Source organism: Centroberyx gerrardi, chromosome 14 (genome assembly GCF_048128805.1).
Source record: "Centroberyx gerrardi isolate f3 chromosome 14, fCenGer3.hap1.cur.20231027, whole genome shotgun sequence".
Classification (NCBI taxonomy): domain Eukaryota; kingdom Metazoa; phylum Chordata; class Actinopteri; order Beryciformes; family Berycidae; genus Centroberyx; species Centroberyx gerrardi.
Genome location: NC_136010.1, coordinates 16,527,788 through 16,549,660, shown reverse-complemented (window position 1 = coordinate 16,549,660; position 21,873 = coordinate 16,527,788). Strand labels below are relative to the sequence as shown.

General features: G+C 41.4%; 4 protein-coding genes across 7 annotated transcripts in view; 2 read left to right on the top strand and 2 right to left on the bottom strand.

Annotated features, from left to right (window-relative positions):
• The first annotated feature begins 2,678 nt into the window (after positions 1-2,678).
• cnbpa (CCHC-type zinc finger, nucleic acid binding protein a) lies at positions 2,679-6,506 on the top strand. 2 transcript variants are annotated; one of them, XM_078288509.1, is made up of 5 exons: positions 2,679-2,743; positions 4,343-4,454; positions 4,777-4,842; positions 5,086-5,284; positions 5,508-6,506. In XM_078288509.1, the coding sequence occupies exons 2-5, from the start codon at positions 4,346-4,348 to the stop codon at positions 5,623-5,625; spliced, it is 492 nt and encodes a 163-aa protein (XP_078144635.1). In that variant the 5' UTR covers positions 2,679-2,743; positions 4,343-4,345; the 3' UTR covers positions 5,626-6,506. The 2 variants fall into 2 exon arrangements, with proteins under 2 accessions (XP_078144635.1, XP_071780701.1); XM_071924600.1 differs by having other exon boundaries at positions 4,343-4,460.
• Positions 6,507-7,511: 1,005 nt separating this feature from the next.
• LOC139931162 (haloacid dehalogenase-like hydrolase domain-containing 5) lies at positions 7,512-12,958 on the top strand. Its single transcript, XM_071924595.2, has 8 exons — positions 7,512-7,741; positions 8,666-8,869; positions 9,071-9,183; positions 9,304-9,397; positions 9,523-9,556; positions 9,706-9,880; positions 10,090-10,278; positions 11,530-12,958. Exons 1-8 carry the CDS (start codon positions 7,622-7,624, stop codon positions 11,924-11,926), a joined length of 1,326 nt encoding a protein of 441 aa, XP_071780696.1. The 5' UTR covers positions 7,512-7,621; the 3' UTR covers positions 11,927-12,958.
• Positions 12,959-12,987: 29 nt separating this feature from the next.
• On the bottom strand, positions 12,988-14,541 carry gp9 (glycoprotein IX platelet). The gene is made up of 2 exons (XM_071924597.2): positions 14,378-14,541; positions 12,988-13,954 (listed from the first exon to the last, which is right to left on the bottom strand). Exon 2 carries the CDS (start codon positions 13,951-13,953, stop codon positions 13,207-13,209), a length of 747 nt encoding a protein of 248 aa, XP_071780698.1. The 5' UTR covers position 13,954; positions 14,378-14,541; the 3' UTR covers positions 12,988-13,206.
• Positions 14,542-15,417: 876 nt separating this feature from the next.
• The window catches only part of iqsec1a (IQ motif and Sec7 domain ArfGEF 1a), an 88,419-nt gene continuing 81,963 nt past the window's right edge, over positions 15,418-21,873 (bottom strand). For 2 of the 3 annotated variants that reach the window (XM_071924580.2, XM_071924583.2), the window contains 2 exons: positions 20,714-20,763; positions 15,418-19,242 (listed from right to left, as the gene is read on the bottom strand). In XM_071924580.2, coding sequence (XP_071780681.1) covers positions 18,706-19,242; positions 20,714-20,763 — 587 coding nt within the window. In that variant the 3' untranslated portion in view covers positions 15,418-18,705. The remainder of the gene's footprint in view (positions 19,243-20,713; positions 20,764-21,873) is intronic. The other variant, XM_071924584.2, reaches the window with a different exon arrangement.

The window sequence follows — 21,873 nt, the reverse complement described above, 5'->3', positions numbered from 1 at the left end:
GCTTTTAATACAAATCAATTGAGATATTTGTTGTAAAAGTAGCTTATGAGAACAAAAAAATGTTAGGCCAAGTATGGAGTAGTCGGCCATGAATCACTCCAAGTGCACCATCATCTGGAGACTTGAGGGAAATGCAAAATTGTAGCTGACCACACTGAAGCCCTGCCTGATAGTCATGATAGTTATGCTATTTGTTATATTTTACATGTTTGGACTAAAATACAATGAAGAGTCGACTTGCAATGGATAGTCTGGTATGTACAGTAAGTGTAAAGTTTTACCTAGATTTGTTATGGGCAAAGGTTTCTAAAACTGGCAGAGATGCAACATTCTTGTCCCTCTTTTACACTGGATTCAGAATGATTTCTAATATCAAAACATGCTCAACAAACAGAATAAGCTGTTGTTAGTCAAGAACGCAGCTTATTCTGTTTCAAACTGGCCCTGAAACACTAGGCCTACCATCATGAAATCTTACCCTCTACCAAACCTGCTGCCACTCACCATGTGTTCACCATGTCTGTAGCATCCCGGACTGGACTGGGTCCCCTGAGGTTCTCTGCTCACAGATGGTTCATAGGTCCTATCAGCAAGCCAGACTTGACACCATTTAACTGTTTGAGAGTTAAACGGCCTCATCAACATCCCGGCCAGTCTGCCTTGATGAGCTGAGCATAAACTGACTCCATAAAGCAGCAGACATTCTCAGCCAGATAATGATCATAACAACACGTCATATGACCATGTCTTCCAACCAATCTCCACTTTATCTATCTTACTTTACAGTTGAATCCACATTTCTTCCAATGAGCCTTTTCTTATAGATATTCCATCTCCATCCAACAAATGACAGAAACATCAAATACTGTTTCTATGAGAATGAGGGCAGGGCTTTGTCATTGTGGAGCCTTTTTAAGGTGCTCCACTCGGCATGCAGCACTACCATTGTATTTCAGTCAGCATGGGATATTATGGTGGACATAACCAAATAAAATCAAAAAGATGCAGCACAGGCTAATATGTATTTTTTTTCCTGCCCTGTTATAAAGGTTATCAGCTGCTGAATAACGGCCATATGAAATGGCAACTGCTTTCGCTGAGCTTTGCAACCAAAGCCACCTTAAGACTAGGATGATTGCATCTTTCCCACTTATTGATCTGACCAAGCACTCAGGCCAGTTAGCTGAGATGCTGTAGCCCCCATGGTTCACTGGATTGTTGTCTCTCTCACTGGTCTTGTATTCAAAATATGATGCAATCAGGATGGGTGAAACAGGATGGGTCTGTATCAGGGATGTAATATGCTTATGAGATCATCAGTTAAAAAGACATACAGCAATTTATATGTATTTATTTATTTTATTATTCCAATTCCAGCTTAGTTTCAGTGATTTTCGGATGTGATATGCTAGTCTTCATTTAGGTGTGTATCTTATTTTGTTTCAGTTTAAGTTTGGGGCAGAATGTGTCAGAAGTTGTCATTTCAGGTGTCCAAGTGCACAAAATGTTGAAAAATTAAAAAGTTTATAGTATGCATCATTATATTGATAGATGTGGGATTTATTCATTAGAGGGCCATTCTTTCCATTCTGAATGACCAAAAATGAAAATAATAATAATGTTTTTATTTTAGCTAATTTACTAGTAGGCTAAGTAGCCAAAAAATGCAGACTTTTTTAGTTTTTTGTTTTTTTTTCACATAGGCCTACTGCAGTTTTTTTTTTTTTTTAATCTAAATCATTCCATATGCCTAGATAGTTTTAGCTGTAGTTAAGTAACCTTGGGGCTATTGCACTGATTCTTCAATCAGCAGGCTTCTAGGCCTGCTTTTAAGGCAACATTTTACTGTTATCACTTAGAGCCCTTGATTTAATGACAATTAAATAAAACAAAATGCTGATGTGTGATGTGTGAGATTAGAGGGGTCACTGTGCAGTCAGAGCACTCTTGCAAGGACTAAAGATGCTGAAGTTATAGGTCAAGCCTGCTGTAAGGGCATCACATAACACAATATCATATGAATAGGCTATTAATATTGCCCACAGAAATTTAGGCCTGTAGGGAAATTAGTTCAGTCATACTATTTTGCTTTATACACAGACTTATCTAAAGCAATCTCCCAAATGCTTTGAATACCTTAAGGCTAGCCTAATCAACAATGATCACATTAAAACCCTTTTAGGTTTCTGGTGAAAAGTGAAGCATAGGTCCAAATTAGACCTATGAACAATAAGCCTCTATTTTTTTAAAAATCTTTTTATCTTGTGGTGTATTCTTGTTTAAATGTATTTTTATTTAAGTTTTTGTTTAATTGTTAAAGTACTGTGAACTCAGTCAAAACCTATACAAATAAAATAATATTAATACTTATATAATAATAATAACATTCGAATATTCTTGTTATTATTATCAGCTATTAATCATCATACATTAGATGCTGCTTATGCAATTCAAAACACTGCTCAAGACAACGCTACTATTCTTATGTTTCAGAAGAAAAACATCCGCCTTACTGAAAAAGAGGTCGATTTAGGCAACAGGACCAGTTCGTATCCGTGATTGGCTAATTCATAGAGGCGGTGTCCAGACAATCTAGTGTTTGATTGGTTGTAGACGGAGCCTTTGGCCAATCACTGCGCTAGTTTTTACTGGGTACTGTGAATGACATTTCAGGAACTCGTGTTCACACCGCATGTAGCGCAAAGAAGGAGGCGTAAACAGAGTCACGTAGCTAACTAGCAAGGTAAGCAATACGCTAACATTAGATTTAATTGAATCAATAGATACCGCATATATATCAAATTGTGTAGTATGTTATGACAAACTGATTGTGCCTGTCAAAAATCGAGCGTTTAGTCATTTTTTTTTTTGTATAAATAGGGGTTCGTTTACGAATCACGAATAACGGGCCATCAGGGTCTTGGCCTGGCCTGCTAGCCAGTCACAACGACTTTGATGTGTGCGCTCTGCGCGGGAAATGTCGTCTTTATTATAAATTATTTTGATGATCCGCCAGAAACTACGTGCATTAAACGTGCATCGTGCTTCGGAGTTCAATCGACACTTTACATTTGGTTAAGGATGAATGGTCGTCGACGGAGCCGTGCTTCTTGCTGGGATGGTGAGGCGGTGTGCTAGCATGTGGTAGCTAGCAGCAGTGTCTCGCGAGTGCGCAGTAACATCAACATCAATGTGACAAGGCCCAATGTTAGCGTAGCAACCTTTTGCACTTGGCTCTGTTTTGCAGGCGCAGAATCACATCAAAATGACTTTATTTGGGTGATTTAATGAAGATTAATAGCCCGATGATGATTTAAAAAAAACTAACGTTAATTTAGTTTTAGTTAGAGGTACGGCTTGCATTTTCATCTGATTTTACACGACGCGAAATGAGTGCTCTCTGGAGCTAGCTTGCCAAGTTAGCTGACAAGCCACGACATGCGTTTCATTGCTATTACTGCAGTATCCATCGGCTGGTAATATTGCATCCAACTATCGAGGCCTTACTGATTTTAACTTAATAACTTTTCTCTGGTTACTAGCTCGAAGGCTCTGGCAGCAACCACTGAAGTGGCTAAGTTAGTCTGCCAGTATGTGAAGCACTGTTATGTAAGACATGGCTGGGCCCGTCGAGCGTTTTTAATGGCCATCATAACTTGTAGAGCGGCTTTTTCATTCGCATTGCTTTGTCTTATTAGCGAACGTGACCAAAACTCAGTGTTATTCTCCCGTTATATAACGGTATTAACTACCAGAGTGCAGCTGAGTCAGACATTTGGCTGTAGTGAAACGTTGTGGGTTTCCTCTGGGTCTTGCCTAGTCTTTTGGCTAACGTACTAATTGTGAGCAAGTTGGTTACTCATTAACTCACATTCTTCCCGACTTGATGTCTTTAGCACCGTCAACAAACACTTTGGAGAAGTTTGGCCTATGGTGATCACAACATGATTCCATTGAGGAAATCATGTAAGTTAGCTTAGTAGTTAGTTATCCTAGTCTGATGGGCAATTAGGATAGACTTAGCAGCTGATAATTTTACCCACTGTTTAATCATAGATTAGATCCCTAGATAGTCCATCATGCTAGATAAACTAGTGCAGTAGTGCTCTGTGATACAAAAATCAATAAATCTAACAGAATTTTGACAGCACTCTTAAGGCAGAATCATTGTAACTGCCAAACACTGGAATTTGTAACATTGGTGCACAGTCAAATTGGTAATTTGGATTGTAATCATTGCTTTGAGTTTGTCAAGATTTTGACTTTGCCTCTGTACAGAAGTTCCTAGACAGACGTTATTTAATAGTGAATTTTGTGTACTAATATATATTTTTTATTTTAGATAATGGACATGAGCAGCAGCAGCGAGTGTTTTGGATGTGGCCGCTCTGGGCACTGGATCAAGAACTGTCCCAATGCCGGGGGACGTGGACGCGGCAGGGGCCGGGGACGAGGCAAGGGTACTAAATGTTATTTAGGCCACACCCAGTATAGGTTAACTATAACAAAAAGGCTGGGGATTAGTAATTTTATTCTTTGTACTGTACCATACGTCCTTCATAAAACAGAGTTGTAGATGATGCTTGAGCTTAGAATTACAGACAGTTCTCATAGCACAGCATTATTGATGGAACCTATTCATTTCTATTTTTCTATTTAAAAGATGACCTCTGCTCAGAAAACTTAAAGAGCTGCAACCATAAAATAAAAACACTGAGTGCTGCAGTCTTCCTTTCATCTGTGCACACTAACCTGCCAATATCTCTCTCTTTACAGACCTGTTCTGCTATCGATGTGGAGACCAAGGTCACATTGCAAGGGACTGTGAACAAACTGAGGATGGTGTGCATTGCAGTTCTATTACTAATTGCTTTGTGGTTTCATAGTGATATTTTGTCATTTACCACACCACCATACCAATACCATTTTGATTTCCCTCACAGGCAGTCATTATACAAGACTAAACTCTACGCCTATACAGTGTAATGATAATTTGATCTACAGTTTATTACCACCAAAATAGTCTTTTCTAGAAAATGAACAATTTGATTTAAAATCAAAATGTCTTTCAATTTTGCTGTTTAGCTTGCTACAACTGCCACAGGAGTGGCCACATTTCCCGGGACTGCAAGGAGCCCAAGAAGGAGAGGGAGCAGGTCTGCTACAGCTGTGGCAAAGCTGGCCATGTGGCCCGTGAGTGTGACCATGCCAACGAGCAGAAGTGCTACTCCTGCGGAGGATTTGGCCACATCCAGAAACTTTGCGATAAAGTGAAATGTTACAGGTGAGTGTTGACTTATAGCCTTTATTTGCACACATTAATGCCCTGTCTATGGAGATCTAGAAAGAATCCAAGAAAAACCTGTGTAGTATTTGGTAAATGTTGCCTTGTCTTCTGTTTAGAACCTGAAAGTAGGTTTCCTGTATTCCTGGCTTACCTTTCTGACCAGGGTTTTCTCTGACTGAAGTAAGCAACAGAAACTTATCAACTTCTGTCTCCTCTCCAGGTGTGGTGAGATTGGTCACGTTGCTGTGCATTGCAGTAAATCCAATGAGATGAACTGCTACAACTGTGGGAAGTCAGGCCACCTGGCAAAAGAGTGCACCATTGAAGCCACCGCATAATCAGTGCCCTTTGTTGCCCCTCCTTTTTTCAGATTGATGGTTGGTTGTATTATTTTCTCTGAATCCTCTTCACTGGCCAAAGGTTGGCTAACAGAGGCTAGTCCCAGGCCAGTGAGCCTCTCGACATGTAATACGATGAAAGGGGTGAAAAAAATATCTTTCTGCATTCAATACAAAAAATGTTTTAGTTTGGTAGCGGTGTTATGTATAATGCTTTGTTAAAGAACCCCCCTTTCCAAGCCACTGGTGATCAGAGATGAATGAATGGGACTAAACATATGGGATATATAGGACCTCTGAGCTTGTGGAAGTGAGTCTCAGTAAGATGAGAAGGAAGAAAGGAGTAAATGGAAACCTGAACTTCCATGTATGGTTATTTTGGTTTGTTTTAGTGGGGTCAGATGAGTTCGCCAAGAGAGTTTGACATGGAAACAGTTCACAACATGATGCATCTGAGCCCTACAAGCAGCTAAGTGGGCGATAACATAAACTACATGTTATATTGCTAAGATATAAAATTTTGGAGGTATAAAAAGAATCAAGTTCTTTTATAGAAATCTGTTTACAATTTAAATATCACTTACTAGTCCAAGGTAGATGTTTCCTTTAAAATGGCTGTGGAATTTTTTTTTTTTTACCTTGGCGGAAATTAGCATCAAGAACAGTTGTCAGATCAGCAGAATTAGGAGTTATTTGGGAATGGAAAATGTTTTCACAGAAATCAAATGTTATTTTTGTACAATATCACTTAGACTACTGTAAAAATACCATTTGCTTGTACTCAGTTTTTAAGTCGGAAGGAAAATGCAACTGAAGTCCTAGAAAATAGAAATGTAATTTTAAACTATCAATAAAGCTGGAGGAGCACGAGGAGGAACTTCTATCTGTTTATTTTATTTCAGTTTTAACAGTATGCAACACATTTTTCATGGCTTGGAGTTGCTGTTTGGAGATGCATTTCCTTTACAGATGATTGTCAAGTCTCGACCCCCTCAGGAGTCTGGGCCTCTGAGTGATCTGTTGGTCATCTGGAAAAACAGGTTGAACATAACTACTGCTTGCCCAACTCCTCTTAACTGTTAACTGTTCAACACAATTTACAATACTGACCCTGCTTTCTTAGTCCACAAACCTTTTTCCCTGAGCCATTTTGTTCCTACCTTTTGTTGCAGTGAGTTGGTAAGGCAATATTAGCTTTACTCTAGTTACACAGTGATTCCACACTAAATTCATCCAATTAAAACTTAAGTGTTTGAGCAGATTTCTTAAGAATATCGTGGATCCATTGTCTTTGTGATAATTGGGTCCCCACCCAGGTTTTAAAAAAGCCAGTTTCACCCAACACGCAGAACGTGTTGGCTGAAACTGCAAAGGGAATTCTGTAGTCTCCAACCTAATGGCTCAGATTTCTCTGTCAACTTCCTTCAGGTTCCACTTTCAGTGTAAATTTAGCCAACTTATGTACAGCCCAGCAAGGGCGTCAGCTCAGGTTATCGCATTTGCATCGGTAACCCAAATTGGTTTTCTTTCCTAGAGTCAGGATTCTGAAACTAAACCCAGGACACAATTGGGGAATTTAGTCTCTAAATAAATAACATGGCATGGAATTAAAAGGTATAAAAGAATATTTCACAGTCAGTAGGGATGCTGGTCGGGGTTGTGCTTGTGCCGCAGCCTGTCACCATCTGCTGTGTGGAGCTGCAAGCCACTGCAGGCTCGAGCTCCACCTCGATGTTTAAAATGGCAGCAGCGGTTGCAGTGCAGATGCAGCAGCTCCCCGGCTCTCTCCAACAAAGATGCACCACAAGACCCTCCTACTCCTCATATGTCGTCATCGGCTCTCGCCCAGTCAAATTATGGGCGAGAAAATATCTGAGGAAAAACAAGCCTAGAAGCCGAACAGCCAGCGCGGCCGAAGCCGGCTCCCTTCATGCGCCGTAGCATTATTTCATTGTCTTTTTTTTTTTTTTATTACACCCGGTGATAAATAAAGGAGATGAAGGGACTCCTGCCACTGTACCGGGCTCTGTACACCCTGAGTAACCGTCAAGCCAGACGAAAAGCTGGGACTGTCGGTTCTCGATGCGGGTTTTGCGGAACTGTGTCTAATAGCAAGGTACGGTTCGAGCTCGTGAGCTGTTGCTGCGCCTCGGCTCAGACAAATAATACATTGTTGACAAGTCGATACATTGTAGTTAAATATTTAGGAATATGTTACAAAATATCAACTCGACGTTGCAGTCGCTTGAATGCAACTTTCTCAGACGTGGATGCGCTCGCGGGGACAAAACTATGGGGGAGCTGACCTCAGCAGCAGCAGCATAAATAGCCACTGTATTTTCCCCAAGGAGAAAAACAATCGCTGGTTTAGCCAGTATCGTCAGTTATTTGATTTTCTGCCCCAAGAATACGTAAAAATTGTTGGAAAACAAAATATTCTATAATAGCTTTGTGAATAGCTATCAAGTTATTTGTGCTAAGCTAAAGATTCCTTGATTCAGCCAAATACCTCTGTGTATTGAGATGCCAATCTGCTGTGTCATAGGATCTCCAGTGTGTTGTCTTGTGTGGCTGGCCTGCATCTGGTGTTTTCTATGCCAAAAATTATATAGGGTCCATATTGTCTCATACTGCAGAGACAAAGATGTTATTGGCAATTACACTATCAATTATAGGGGAAAAATCATTTACAAACATTACACATTCTACTACTAATTAAACATACTAAGTAATTTTTATATGACAAATGACCCTTTGGATTGTGACAGGAATTTCCCTTCCATGTTGTCAAAGCCTCTGATGGTGTGTGAGTCACAGATTCACGTTTGCTCATCTTTCATTTTTATTATAAGTCATTAGTTATTTGACTTCTGTGAATCACTTTTTGACCCTGATTTTCCTCATTCCTCACTAACCCTGTAGGAAATGAGTCTGTTCCATTTTGTGTTGCTTTATTGTTTCTACACTTGTTAAATTCTCCACTCTTTGATTCCATGCTTGCAGTTTGGATGATTGGAAGCTTGTGCACTTTCCTCTACAGCCACAGCCGGGCTTTGGTCTGCTGTTCGACATTGATGGCGTCCTCGTCCGGGGAAAGATGCCAATCCCTGCCGCAAAAAAGGCATTTGAGAAGTTGGTCAACTCTCAGGGACAATTTGTGGTGCCAGTTGTTTTTGTCACAAATGCAGGGAATTGCCTCAGACAAACAAAAGCCGACCAGCTCTCTCACATCCTGGGAGTACCAGTGAGTGTAATACTGATGGCCTTTTGAAGCTAAAATCCCTATGGTGGCAGCATGGCTTTGTCATTATTGTATGTAGACTGAATATAACAGAATGTGACACAAAACTAATGCACTTAATTACTTTTTTTATAGGACATGCTAATGTAATGTCCCCTGACACCCCAGTCTATTAACCTCTCATAACACTTCATCTATTACCAGATTACCCAAGATCAGGTCATCATGTCCCACAGTCCACTGAGGATGTTGAAGAAGTACCAAGAGAAGTGTGTGCTTGTGTCAGGACAAGGACCGGTCCTGGACATTGCTAAAAAGTATCCTAAAGTCTTGCTTTGTTATATTTTATTCATATATGTTATTCATATATGATCTATCTAAATAATGAATGAATAATGCTTGAATAATGCTTTTCATTCCTCCTTAACACTCCTCAGTTTGGGCTTTGAGAAGGTGGTTAGTATTGATATGCTGAGGGAATCATTCCCGCTGCTGGACATGGTGGATCACAACAGGAGACCCAAACTGCCGGTGAGATATTGAAATGGGATGTAGACGATAGCATTACGTTAAACTGCTCATTATCTATGTGTAATAATAACACACTATTTACATAGTAACATTTTGTGTGTTTGTTTTTTCTTCTTCCCCCTCAGTCCAGTCCTGTTGGCAACCTCCCTAAAGTTGAAGGTAAGCATTTGACACGTGCCTCTAATTTCATGTCGACAGTTTATCAGCTGGCAATCTCAGTGTCATCCACGGAGATCTGCCCTCTCTGATTTAGGATGTTACTATGATTTCTGAGAGGTTTCATGTCTGTGATATTATTCCATATACAGCTGTGATTCTCTTTGGGGAGCCCATCCGATGGGAGACCAACCTGCAGCTGATTATTGACATTCTGTTGACCAATGGTAACCTTAGCAGTGCCCACCAGTCCCAAACCTTGCCCCACCTCCCCCTGCTGGCCTGCAATATGGACCTCATGTGGATGGCTGAGGCTCAGTCTCCACGGTAACCTTTACATTTCAGTGTTGCTATTGAAATGTTTTGAAAAGCAAGATTTCATACTGCCGGTATTGTTACTAGCCACAATACAAAATGGAAGCAGCTTATCAACAAAAGCATAGTCTTGAAAGCTGCTGAGTAAATGAATGAATGCCTCTCTCTCTCTCTCTCTCTCTCTCTCTCTCTCTCTCTCTCTCTCTCTCATTTCATCTCAGGTTTGGCCATGGGACATTTCTTGTGTGCCTAGAGAACATCTATAAGAAGATAACAGGTAAAGAGCTGAAGTACGAGGCTCTGATGGGAAAACCCAGTGAGCTGACCTACCATTTTGCAGAGTACCTCATCAGGGGCCAGGCCATGGAGAGGCAATGGAAACTTCCCATCACCTCCCTTTATGCTATAGGGTAAGACACCAAATCACTTCTCTGTTTCACAACTGTAGTTGACATTAATCAAAAGTTGTAGAGTCTAGACTAATGCTGACGAAAGTTGAAAGCCAATACAACCCAGTATATCAAAACAGCAAAATAATGTGTTGGTATTTAGTTACAACAACAACAACCCCATTTGCACTGAAGATGGTCTGAATTTACTCTAAAAATGTGGTGACTTTAGTTTAGATGATAGATAGAAAAGGTTACGTTTAAGAAACATCACAAGTTTGCCACAGCATTTCTTTGATACAATTTTGCACATAATATAGCCTATAACATAATCACTAATCACCACAAGGCTCTGGCCAAGGTTACACTCGTCATTTCAATGCGACTTTAATCATTCAATCATGCCAGGACACATCATTGACAAGTGACAAAGTGACAGTTCGAGATGCAGGAAAATTAGATTTTGCTCACATTGCTATTGAATAATCAAAACCAGAAGTGGTCTGGCTGGCACTGTGATCAGAATTTTACGTTGTCTTGATGCAATCCAGTGACAACGCACATACAAGTAATGAAAAGAGATGGAGAGCAGGACAGATTTAAATAAATAAAGCCACAGGAGATGTGTAACAGACATTTCCAGGTCAAGTGTGGGCATACAGTGATGTGATCTGATAACATCCGATCTTTAGAATCAGATCTCAGAAGTTTATGTTTGAAGTGGAACTGTAACCTCTGGGTCCACTGAATAATCAAACTAAATGTCAGGTAAAATGGAATAAACCTCATCACACTTTTATTTGTCTCAAGCTATTGAGAACCTCTTTAGTCAAAAGTTAAGTTCAGGTTTGCGTTTTGAAAGGCTTAGACGTGGTTTACCAATGTGGTGGGAACTATATCATTTGAAAAAATAGAGCCCTTCCCTTTCCCTGCTTGCAGGCGTGTTTGTGGACGCCCATACTGCACCACACCTTCCTCTCAGAACTAGCAAAGAATTCCCAAAATATGTTTCACTTCCACTTTCACTATTAGTGTTGGTGTACTGATACAGCTGTCCTGATCCTTTGTTTTTGTACACGTGTCCTAGTGCTTTTTAGGTGCTCAGGGTGGTATGCATCATTGAAGTGGCATAGAGCAACAGTAAATTCAGTGCCATCTATTGTCTGATTAGTAATAAACATTAATCCTGTGCATACAGACGCACAGACACACCCACAGACGACACCAGCAATGATGAACACAATAATAACCTCTTCCCTTCTCCGTCCTTAGGGATAACCTCATGACTGACATCTATGGCGCCAACCTATACAACCGCTACCTGGAGGAGAGAAGTACCAGAAAAAACCCTAAAGCCGTTGCCAAGATGGTGGCCACCACAGGCTCCACCACCGCCATGCCCCAGGAGGAGGAGATCGACACCGCTTGGGAGAGCGAGCTAGCGCCACCCTCTGCTACGTCCTGTAAGTCCATCCTAGTCTGCACAGGGGTCTACAACCCCAACACAGAGGTGCCCTCTGACGCCAACCGCTGCATCAAAGAGACTGTGTTCCACGGGCACCGGGACTTCAGGTTCGACCCTGCGCTGGTGGAGCCGGGCCACATTGTGCAGCATGTGGAGGACGCTGTGGACCTCATCTTTGAGCAGGAAAAGTTTGTGCCTCAGTAGATTTTTCAGACGGTAGGTTTTGTGTGGAGGCCGTAGCAGAGGGGGGGGGGGTGGAGTGTTAACCGGGAAATACCACTTGATGCATTAATCTGTAGGAGCCTAACACTGTGGACGTTGTTTAGCCACCTGTCAGGGCATTGACGGAACATGGGTCATCTTCAAAACTCGTAAACGGTAAAACATACTTTAGAGAGAATTAACTCTCTTTTAACTGTTGTTAACTGTCAACTGTTCTTTTATATTGTTTTTGTGATAGTCCTTAAATGATCATATACTGCACAATTACCTGTTTTTAAGAAATTTAAAATTTAATAACTGCCTTATTTGACAGTATTAAGTATTTTCCTAGATTATGTTTTAGAGTATTATTACAAATTCCGAAATCATCCTATATTTATTACAAGAAGTTATCAATGTTTTTTATGAAGTGTATTCAGATAACGTTTTACCTTTATTCTCAAGGTGGCTTTTATTATTGCATTTTTATTCATTGTTTACCCATTTATCCTGGTAAATCTATGCATGAATATAATGAGAATAATGTTTGTACTGTAAAACACCTGTTTGCTGTTCAGAGTGCAATATTGTCCTTTAATAGTGCTGTCTGTCTGCATTTTGTGTCTTATCAGACCCTTGACAAGTATTTGCACAGATCAAAGCTTTTCCTCCTTGTTAAATGTTACCATATCTTCCTGCCATAGAGAATCTACCCATTGTTGTTAGTGTTAAGTACAATTTCTGTTTAATGCATTAGAATTTTGATTCCTAAAGCAAAAACTGTAACTAGACATTTATATTTATATTGTAGATATAAATATAAGATAAGATATTTTTTCATTGGAGGATTTACCATGCATTTCATCTGGTGCATTTCATACCTAAATAAGTAAATGTTACCTGAATGAAATTAGGTTGCATTTCAAGAAAAAGAACATGCCAGTTGACAACCTAGATGTAGTGTTAAGAAACACGACTCTGGCACTCTACGTAAAAACACTCCATTGCAAAAAATAAATCCATTGTTTTGCCTTGTTACTGTCTTCACCTCTATTAACCACATGTAGTGTGATTATTTTGTTATGTTTTATTTGTTACAACATATTACATGGAATTTTTTGAATTATTTAACAAAAATCACAAAGTGATATCTAATTCCACTGTAACAGTCGAAGAGGTCTATTCAAGGCACTCAGTAGTAAACACACATTTCTGTTAACCTGCAGAGGACACATTCACCAGGTGGTTGAAATCTACAGCCATCCTATGGAGCACAATATTTCTCAAGTGGCCTTTATCTTTATATTGTGCTTTTTGTGCAAGACATCCAGTATTTGTGGCAATAACTCCATGTTGAGAAGCGGCCTTTCTAGATCCTCTGTCCAGGTGAGAGAATCGGAGTTCCCACTGACCTCTGACAGCGACCTCTGCAGCCTCTTCCTGTGTTTGGGCTTCAGCGATCGCAAAGACTCGGCCTCAAATCCTGTATGTCTCTCATAAATGTCCAGAGTGAAGGTGGACTTCTTCGCCAGTCTCAGGCCCCACATTAGCAGAACAATAAGGCCGCACAGCATCATCCCCATCAGGGCGTCATAAGTTCCTCCAACACAGCTTTTCCGGCCACAGGAGTAGAAGTAGTCATCGCTGAGTCCAGTGATGGCTGTCTGTGCCACAGCGCTGGGACTGGCACAGGTGGGCTCCCCAGAAACAACAGCCCTGTTCCTCAGCAGCCAGTTCCTCAGGTACTGGATCCTGCAGTCACAGTGGAAGGGGTTCCCAGAGAGGGAGACCTTCCTCAGACCAGCCAGTCTGTCAAACAGGCCCGGAGATACTGTAGTGAACTGGTTGTCCTGTAGATGGAGCTCTGTAGTGTCTGAGGGGAGATGAGGCACCTCCATCAGGCCCAGAGAGCTGCAGTTGACTTGGAGCCCAGCAGGCTGGAGGGCTGAACAAAGGCAGGGCTGAGCGATAGTCTGTGCACCTGATGTGGCTAACAGAAGGAAGACTGCTAGGCCTGAACCGGAGAGCATCCTGCAGGATCAGGAAGAGATTATTAACTGTCTTATCAATGACAAAAACACCTGTAATTTACATTTTGCACAGTATTCAGGAAAGCATTATTATGAGACAGTGAGGATTTTTTAGAACATGCTTACTGTGCAGCACTCAGTTCTTTATATTGCAGTATTCTAAAATCATTCGTTGTATAGCGCTCAAAGCTATTTAATTTTAATGCAAGGTTAGCATCCAGCCACAAACAAAAGTGGTCAATCTCCAGAATCCTGTTTTACTCCATGCCAAAAATGAACCCATCTATGAGGTGAACAAAACATTAAAATATTCCTGTGCATCCATAAACTGTAATAAAGATATGTGATGAGATATGGCCAATTGATTGTGTCAGCTACTGACAAAGTGTCAAACACCATTAAAAGTATCTAAATGAATTCAAACCTTTCAGTGTCAAGCCAACTTGGAAGTTATTCCTTGTGCTCCCAGTCATCCTTAAGGCATGTCCTCTGTCCAAGCCCAACTCACTGGTGTTTAGTCCAATGTTGCTTTTAAGTTCTGAGAGTACCTCAAAAACTCTCCCGACTTGAACCCCTCTCCATTTTGTAACTGACATGTTATTAAACCCTCAGAATAATCGTACACTCAATACAGAACAACGTCAGTGTGAGGAACCCACCAATGACAGTGCGCGTTTTTGGCCCATTTGACCTGAGGGGAATCCATCTGTGGAAAGAAGATAAGAGTTTATCTACTAAAAACAGTGGCAGAGGCTTTTTTAAAGTGGTTCTACACAGTATGCGTTACTGACATATATGCTGTAGTGCAGAACCTACAGGGGACACTTCACTGAAAACACAGCTGTTAGAGAGATAGAGCTTTATGGGAATTTAAAAATATATAAGAAATATGGTACAGCCAAATATCAAATGAGCTCAAGACTGAACAGAAAATGTTTATGGGGGAAATTAGACCAAAGGGAGGGACACAGTCGTATGGACGTGTATTGAGGCTGAAATGCCCTTTTCCAATGAGGATGAAGGAGGAAAATAGGATGCCCTGTTACTGTTCCTGTACAATATCTATGATCCAAGAAATGTTTTTACACATCTATGTAAGTTTATATGGAACAAATCCTATTTCTGACTCTTCCAGTGAGCTACCATGTAGCAGGTTCACTTTTTACCCATAGGTGGTGTAATGGCACAAATTTTCCTTCCCCTTTTCATATCGATTTTATATATGCCCTCTAGTGGAAATGTGGTGAAATTAGTGGGAAGCATTGTGAGAGCCAGGCAGGCAGGGGATGGTAGTATGAGAGACCCAGGATAAGAAGCTAATAAATGCATGAGACAAATCTAAATCAAAAGAATATAATATAAGTATGACAATGGTTGACAGGGCAACCCATAAAGTGAAGTGTTTTATATTGAATGGTAAATTATTGTATACGTTGGATAGCAAAGAACAACACATGCATACCATAAGTCATATATTTGTTTATTTTGCGTTCTCAACATTGTCACAGTTGAAGTTTTACAATAACTGGGGTCTTACTGACTCACTACTCACTGTACAAACAGAATGCACATAGAAATGAGGCCACTCTTGTCTTTCCCTTTTTTTAAAATGTGTCTCTCGCCTGACAGAACAGCTTGCAGCATGGTGGGATGTGCATGTGTGCATGTCTGCGTGTATGAGTGCGTGTGTGTATGGGGGAAGGTCGCATGTGTGAAAGAGAGCTTTTGTGGATGTAAATGGCAGCGAACTTTCTAACAGTCTGTTTTTGATATCTACAGCAAATGACAGTTCACTATAGCTGGAGGCAGAGACAATCGATATGTTCACAATCACCCCTCTCATCCCTCTAATGAGGCGATGTGTATACATCCTGATCTTAACTGCAGATATCAGAATAGAGTACTGATCATATACACATTATGTACAGCTCCTTCCCCCCCCCTCTTGGTCCCTTTACAACTTCATAAAGATAAACCCTCCTTCCAAGAAATTCATCAGTTTGCACATCAAATCCCCTATTTACACGATGAAAGCCCTCAGAAATCTAACAGAAGTGCAATGGTCTTCATGTTTGCTCTTTATACAATGGCTATGTTGATGAAATGCATGCTGAGCTTCTATACCTATCAGCGTAACATGGAACAGCAAGAGCAAGTCAACATCAGGAAATTCCAAATGAATCAAAACCAAAAGGAGAGGTCAAACTTTACAGGCTGATTTTTTCCAGTCAGCTCACAGTGAATAGGACACATGATGCATCAGATCCATGCAGTGCATTGTTGGGGTTTCTTCTCACACTAAATGACTGTGGACATTTGAAGCACTACAACACACACCAAAAATAAACAGATGCCTTGGTTTTACATCATCCCAAGATTTCAGAATCATAGCAGAAATATGAAATCAATAGAAAGACACATTCAACTGATCATTAATGTCCCACATAAGATATGTTTCTCTTCTGAGCTTTCTTCCTTATTATAATAACAATATGAGTATCACATGAGGAGAAATGTGTGAGTGTAAGCCTGACTTATGGCAATGGTTTTCTTTGTGAATGTTAAAATACATTTACAACCTGAATATTGGGACAAACAGTTTACTGTCACTAATTTACACACTATAATAGACTCTTATTTGTAGAATGTAGAAAGTTCTTATTCTTTACATATACCCAGTTCCTTTGTTCAGTTTGCATTTCTGCTGTATATTATAACTGCATTTCCTGAAAAAAATGAAAGTGTTCTTTCATATGTGCTTATCCAGCAAAATATTTCTGTTCAGCCCAAAGGGAAGCATATTCCTTTATTAAAATATATACACATTCCTCTTTCCACTGTGAACTCTGTAAGTAAGTATTTATATATTCTGAAATGAAAAAAGATATTTTATTTTTTTCACCTGAATCTCTTCCTGGACAACATGATAACAGACTTCCACTCTCAGTCCAAGTCTGCCTTTTGAACATGATTGCACTTAAACTTGCTATGGTAACACTGATTTGTTATACAATGTGCAGAGGATAGCCTCACATCAATAACATTACATGCAAAATCACTTATTAGACATTCCACTGAACTCCAAGGCTGTGCCTCTCAAAAGACTATGAGGACAGCCACACATTAATTTACTGAGAAAGACTGACAGGGGTCAAAACTAAATAAATAAATAACGATACAACATGAAAATGCACAAACGGGAGGGACACCTTGCTTGTTCTGAATGTACAAAATCAGTACAAAGATATTGCACATATGATTTAAAAAAGATGAAAAAAAATACTTCACTACGTAAGAACTGATTATTCACTCACCAAATGTGGTTGATGAATAAAAAAAAAACCTAAACAAGGCAAAAGCAAATTTCAAAAGTGTTACTGTTTTTAATTTTAAGAGTCAAGAAAGCAGCTGTTGCATATGTTAAAGGCAACAGACTATGCAACGTGTTCTGTGGGTCCATCTGTTAAGTGAATTGAGCCTCCAAGTACACTCAAAATGTCTGAAAAGTCCAAAAAGTGACTTGTATCCCAAAACAAAGCACACACCTTTCAGTGCTGAACTTCATTACTTTATACAGTTTGAGCAGCCACAGTATGAGTAGTAAACTGAGATTAAAGGGACCCACCAACCCCCAAGCACATCAATGAGAGTGGACAGGACGTCCGCTCTGAGTAGACCAGGGAACGTCTACTTTGAGGCTTTCGATATGACAGCCCGGCATTTTGAGGCCCATATGCTACAGCTGCAATCCAGAGGCTCTTTGTGATCCGTTTGAAAGGCAAAAATTCCACAATAGATTATAGGCCGGACTGAATGGGAGTTCACTCCTTTCAGAAGTACGTATCCTGTTACCATAGAGTCAGTATAATACTGATAAAATTCATTTTCATTGATAATAATAATTGCTGTAAGTATAATCTTACAAATTACTTTACGCACAATATACTGTACATGAAGTCTTGACTAAATAGATTATGCATTAATAATTGGCACATTTATTTATGAGAGCTAGGAGACAACACATATAGCTGTCATCTACAGTAAATACAGCACTAGAACTACTATGACTGAGACTGTCTACTCAGCTGTTAACCTGTCTGTTGATCAAGTTAGTGTGAAATGATTATATCTAGGTTTTTCACTACATATGAGTTCTACAGGAGGCAACAACAAATAGCATTCTTAAATGATGGTAGGATCTGCAAACCCAAGAAAGCAGTGTTGAAAGTTAACTTCAGAAAGGCTTGTGTACAAGATAATATGCCATCATTGTGACAGAGAAAGCAGTCAGCCACGTTCTCGTATGACTTTCTCAGGTAGTCTTTCCTCCTGATTATGCGAAGGGAAGACAGGCTATTGGAGAAATGGAGCGATGGGGAGCGGCTGAGCGAGAAAACCCATTTCCTCTTCAGCCGTCACGGCCGGGTCGTGTGCGAGTTTGTGGAAAACAAAGAGCATCTTCCTGTACAGAACGCCAACCTGAAACCCTGATGGAGCCAGGCCCGTAATCAGGCAAGCTAGCGAAGGCCCCTGGTGGAAGATTTGAGTCCGATTTCCATCCTGCATATTAGTTGGGAGTTGGAGAGGAAAGAGGTGACTGCCTGTGATTCGTCTCCATCACAGCAGCAGTAAAACACAGTGGACAGGCCATAGACTTATGCTGTCAGTCCCTTTGGTGTAAGCAATTGTCCCTCCTTCATTAAGTTCCCTCACCGTTTCTCTTCTCTCCCCTCTCTCTCTTTGTGAGGAACGTCACACTACGGTGCTGATGCCACTGTGTTTGGGTTTGGGTCCGCCAGGCGCCGGACCCGGTTGCTGACTGTGGTGGTGAGGAGCATGCTGGGGGTGCGAGGCGTGATGGGAATGCTGGCTGTGATGGCTGTGCTGCGAATGGGCGTGTTGGTGAGGGTGCGAGGCGTACGCCGGGTGCTGGTGGTACTGTGTGTGGGGAGGGGGGTGGTAGTGGTGGTGGTGGTGGTAAGGCGGCGGGTTCTGTTGGACTTGGCAGTACTGGGCATGACCGAGACCGTGGTGCGGGGCCTGCACCGTGTGTGCTGCCTGTGCTGTGTGGTGCAGGTTGGACGGGTGGGGCTTGTGGGATATGAGGGTGGGGTGACCGTGCGGGAGAGGAGGGTGGCTCTGGGACGGGGGCTTCCCTCGCTTGCTGCCGAAGAGCGACCCGAGGATGGAGGTTGACGCCGAGTTAGGGATGGAGGGATGGCCGCGGGGCGCGCCTTCACGTGGGGTGGTGGCTCTCCGGCGCGTGTGAGGACTGCTAATGATGGACCCCTGCAGGAGGGAAGAAGGTGACAGCATGTCTATCAGAGACTACACACCACAGACTGCACAACAGCTACTAAACCACAGCTACAAGGCACCAGCAGGAAGAATTCACAGTCTGCATATTTAAGATAAACAACAAGTAGCAAAATGTTATAGGGCATGCAAATGACAAACTAAAAATGTTCTTTTCATGATGGGGAGCAGCAAGACTATGAATGTTTCAGCTTTGGCAAACACTTCATGATGAAGGAAGCCTATATTCATAAAAGCTCTGTTGATGATCAAATGTCCAAAACAAAAAGGTTTAGGAGCTCGAGCTAACTGGTCCAGGCTTTGAAAAATACAATATTTTGACACACTAAATCAGGAACAGGACTTTGTACATAAAAGCCGTAAATGGCATAAATAATGACAATAACAAGAGCAGAAAAGACAAGAATTTTCAATCTCAATGTCATCCTCAATGCAGTCAATGTCCCAAACCTGCCAAGAGTCACACATGCAACTTGTTAAAATCAATGGAGGCATAGATTCCACATGCAGAGGATGTGACAGGCAAACTCTTCATCCACAGGTTAGCATTCAACTAGAAGGCAGAAGGCAGCAGGGATTAAGCTCTGGTGTGCACGCTTCCCAACAGGCCTGGACACCTTCCCCCTCTTCTGGGTCCAACACTATCCACTATCCAGGATGAACTCTCATCATTCTGTGAGGTTTAACAGCTGCTCCTTTTGGCACATGCTTCATCTAAGACTGGAGAGAGACCATATGACTTCTTTGAAAGTGGAATGAAATTTTCAGGGTTCCAGACTTCAGCCCAACACATGAACTCATGGAGACATGGAATGAGTGAAAGATGAATGAATGAAATCCACATCTTTATAAGTCTGTATGAAGCCCATCAGTAGACCTCTGGCCATAAAGGCTATGTTCCTCCCTGAACCTGACGTGGTTTAAGTAGAGGCTGTGGATAGGAAGAAAGAGACAGACCTGGTCACCTGGACAGGGAGAGGGGCTGCAGGAAATACACAGATCCCTACTGGCTGAGAGAAACAGAACTAGCACCCTGCCTTAGAGGAGAAGAAGAACCAAAAGAAAAGTCTGACTGCTTGGACGTGATTGAATGAAGGACAGTAAACTATGACAGAGACAGGCGACAAGGGGAAGGGATCAGAGGGGGGGGATTAGTAGAGTCATGCTTGTTTCAAGATAAAGGGTATATTGGCCACATAACATGACCAAAACAGGAGATCTCTGGCTTCCAAACAGGGGCAGGATCAGAGGCAGGCAACCCATGCATGCACACTAACCGAGGCAGGCAGGTTATAAGGCATCCCAGGAAGAAAAATAAATGATCCAAACGAATGAACTGAGTCTATGAAGCAAAGAAGGTGCAAGACCAAAAATAAATGGTGTGTTTTGACAGTGCACATCATCACATAGAGAGTAGCTTGGATACCAGCTGCTTCCAACTTACTTCCATATTGCTGTCTAGTGATCCTGCACTGCTGCGACGCCCCCGCTTGCCTGCCCGAGACATGCAATACCACAGATTAGAGATGGACAGCACTCCTGGATCAACTACAGAGGTTTAGGCAGCCCACCAGTCCCATAGGGGGCGGTGCAGTAGATTGTGACTGTGAGTAAGGTCCAAATGTGGGCGGGGAGGGGGTAAGGGGTTCAGGGGGTCTGGGAGAGTGGTGGGGGACAGGTGGTGGGTATTGTGGCTATCTTTATGGTGAAGTCATGGTTTTCATTTTTAACTCAGGGTTCACTCAGATTGAAACCTAAAGCTGCGTAGATAAGTGAGCCATTTGTCTTGTAAAACATTATTCACAATCTGATACATGTACCTCTAACTGGAGGCTCACTCAGGTAATACTAAAATCAAAATTTGAATACATTTTCATAAATCTCAATGAATATAGACTCCCCTAGCATCAAGTCTGAGAGACCAAGGAAATGTCCACAGTGCAATTTCACCTGAAGATTGCGGGTGAACTACTGAACACTCGTCGTTAATATCTAAATCTGGGTGAGTATTTCCCAGAGCTGATAAAATGTGACAACTTGTTCTTAATGTTGTCACAAGATGCAGATTGTCATAAGGGTCAAGGGTGGCTAAAAGCCAGTCTCAGTGACAGTCACAAAGGAGGAGACACATCAAAAGCAATACAATGGCTGTTGCACATGGGATGTACAGGCAAATACAGGGCTGAGGGCAAACACAGCACTTTTGCCATTGTTAGGCACACTCAGCCAATGATACATGACCGATAATCACACATAAACAGGAAAATACCTGATGTGTATGGGAATAACAGTAAGTACGCATGAAATGGAGTATGGCGGGAAAGGAAAAAAAAAAGAAAAAACATTGTTCACAAGAATGATCCCACTATCATGCCACATCCTGCGTAGAGAAAGTTGTATAAAAACACAGGAGACAGGAGGGCGGAGGCATCATGAGCGCTATCGACTTCTTCACTGACTGAGCTATCATTTACCCATTGAGGTAGTGAGGATATGATCATTAGAACAAAGCATATCATATTACCAACAGTGAGACAGCACCCCTAACTGGATTTCATTACGTTATCAAGTTAATCAACCGATAACTTCGCATAGCTGTTATCT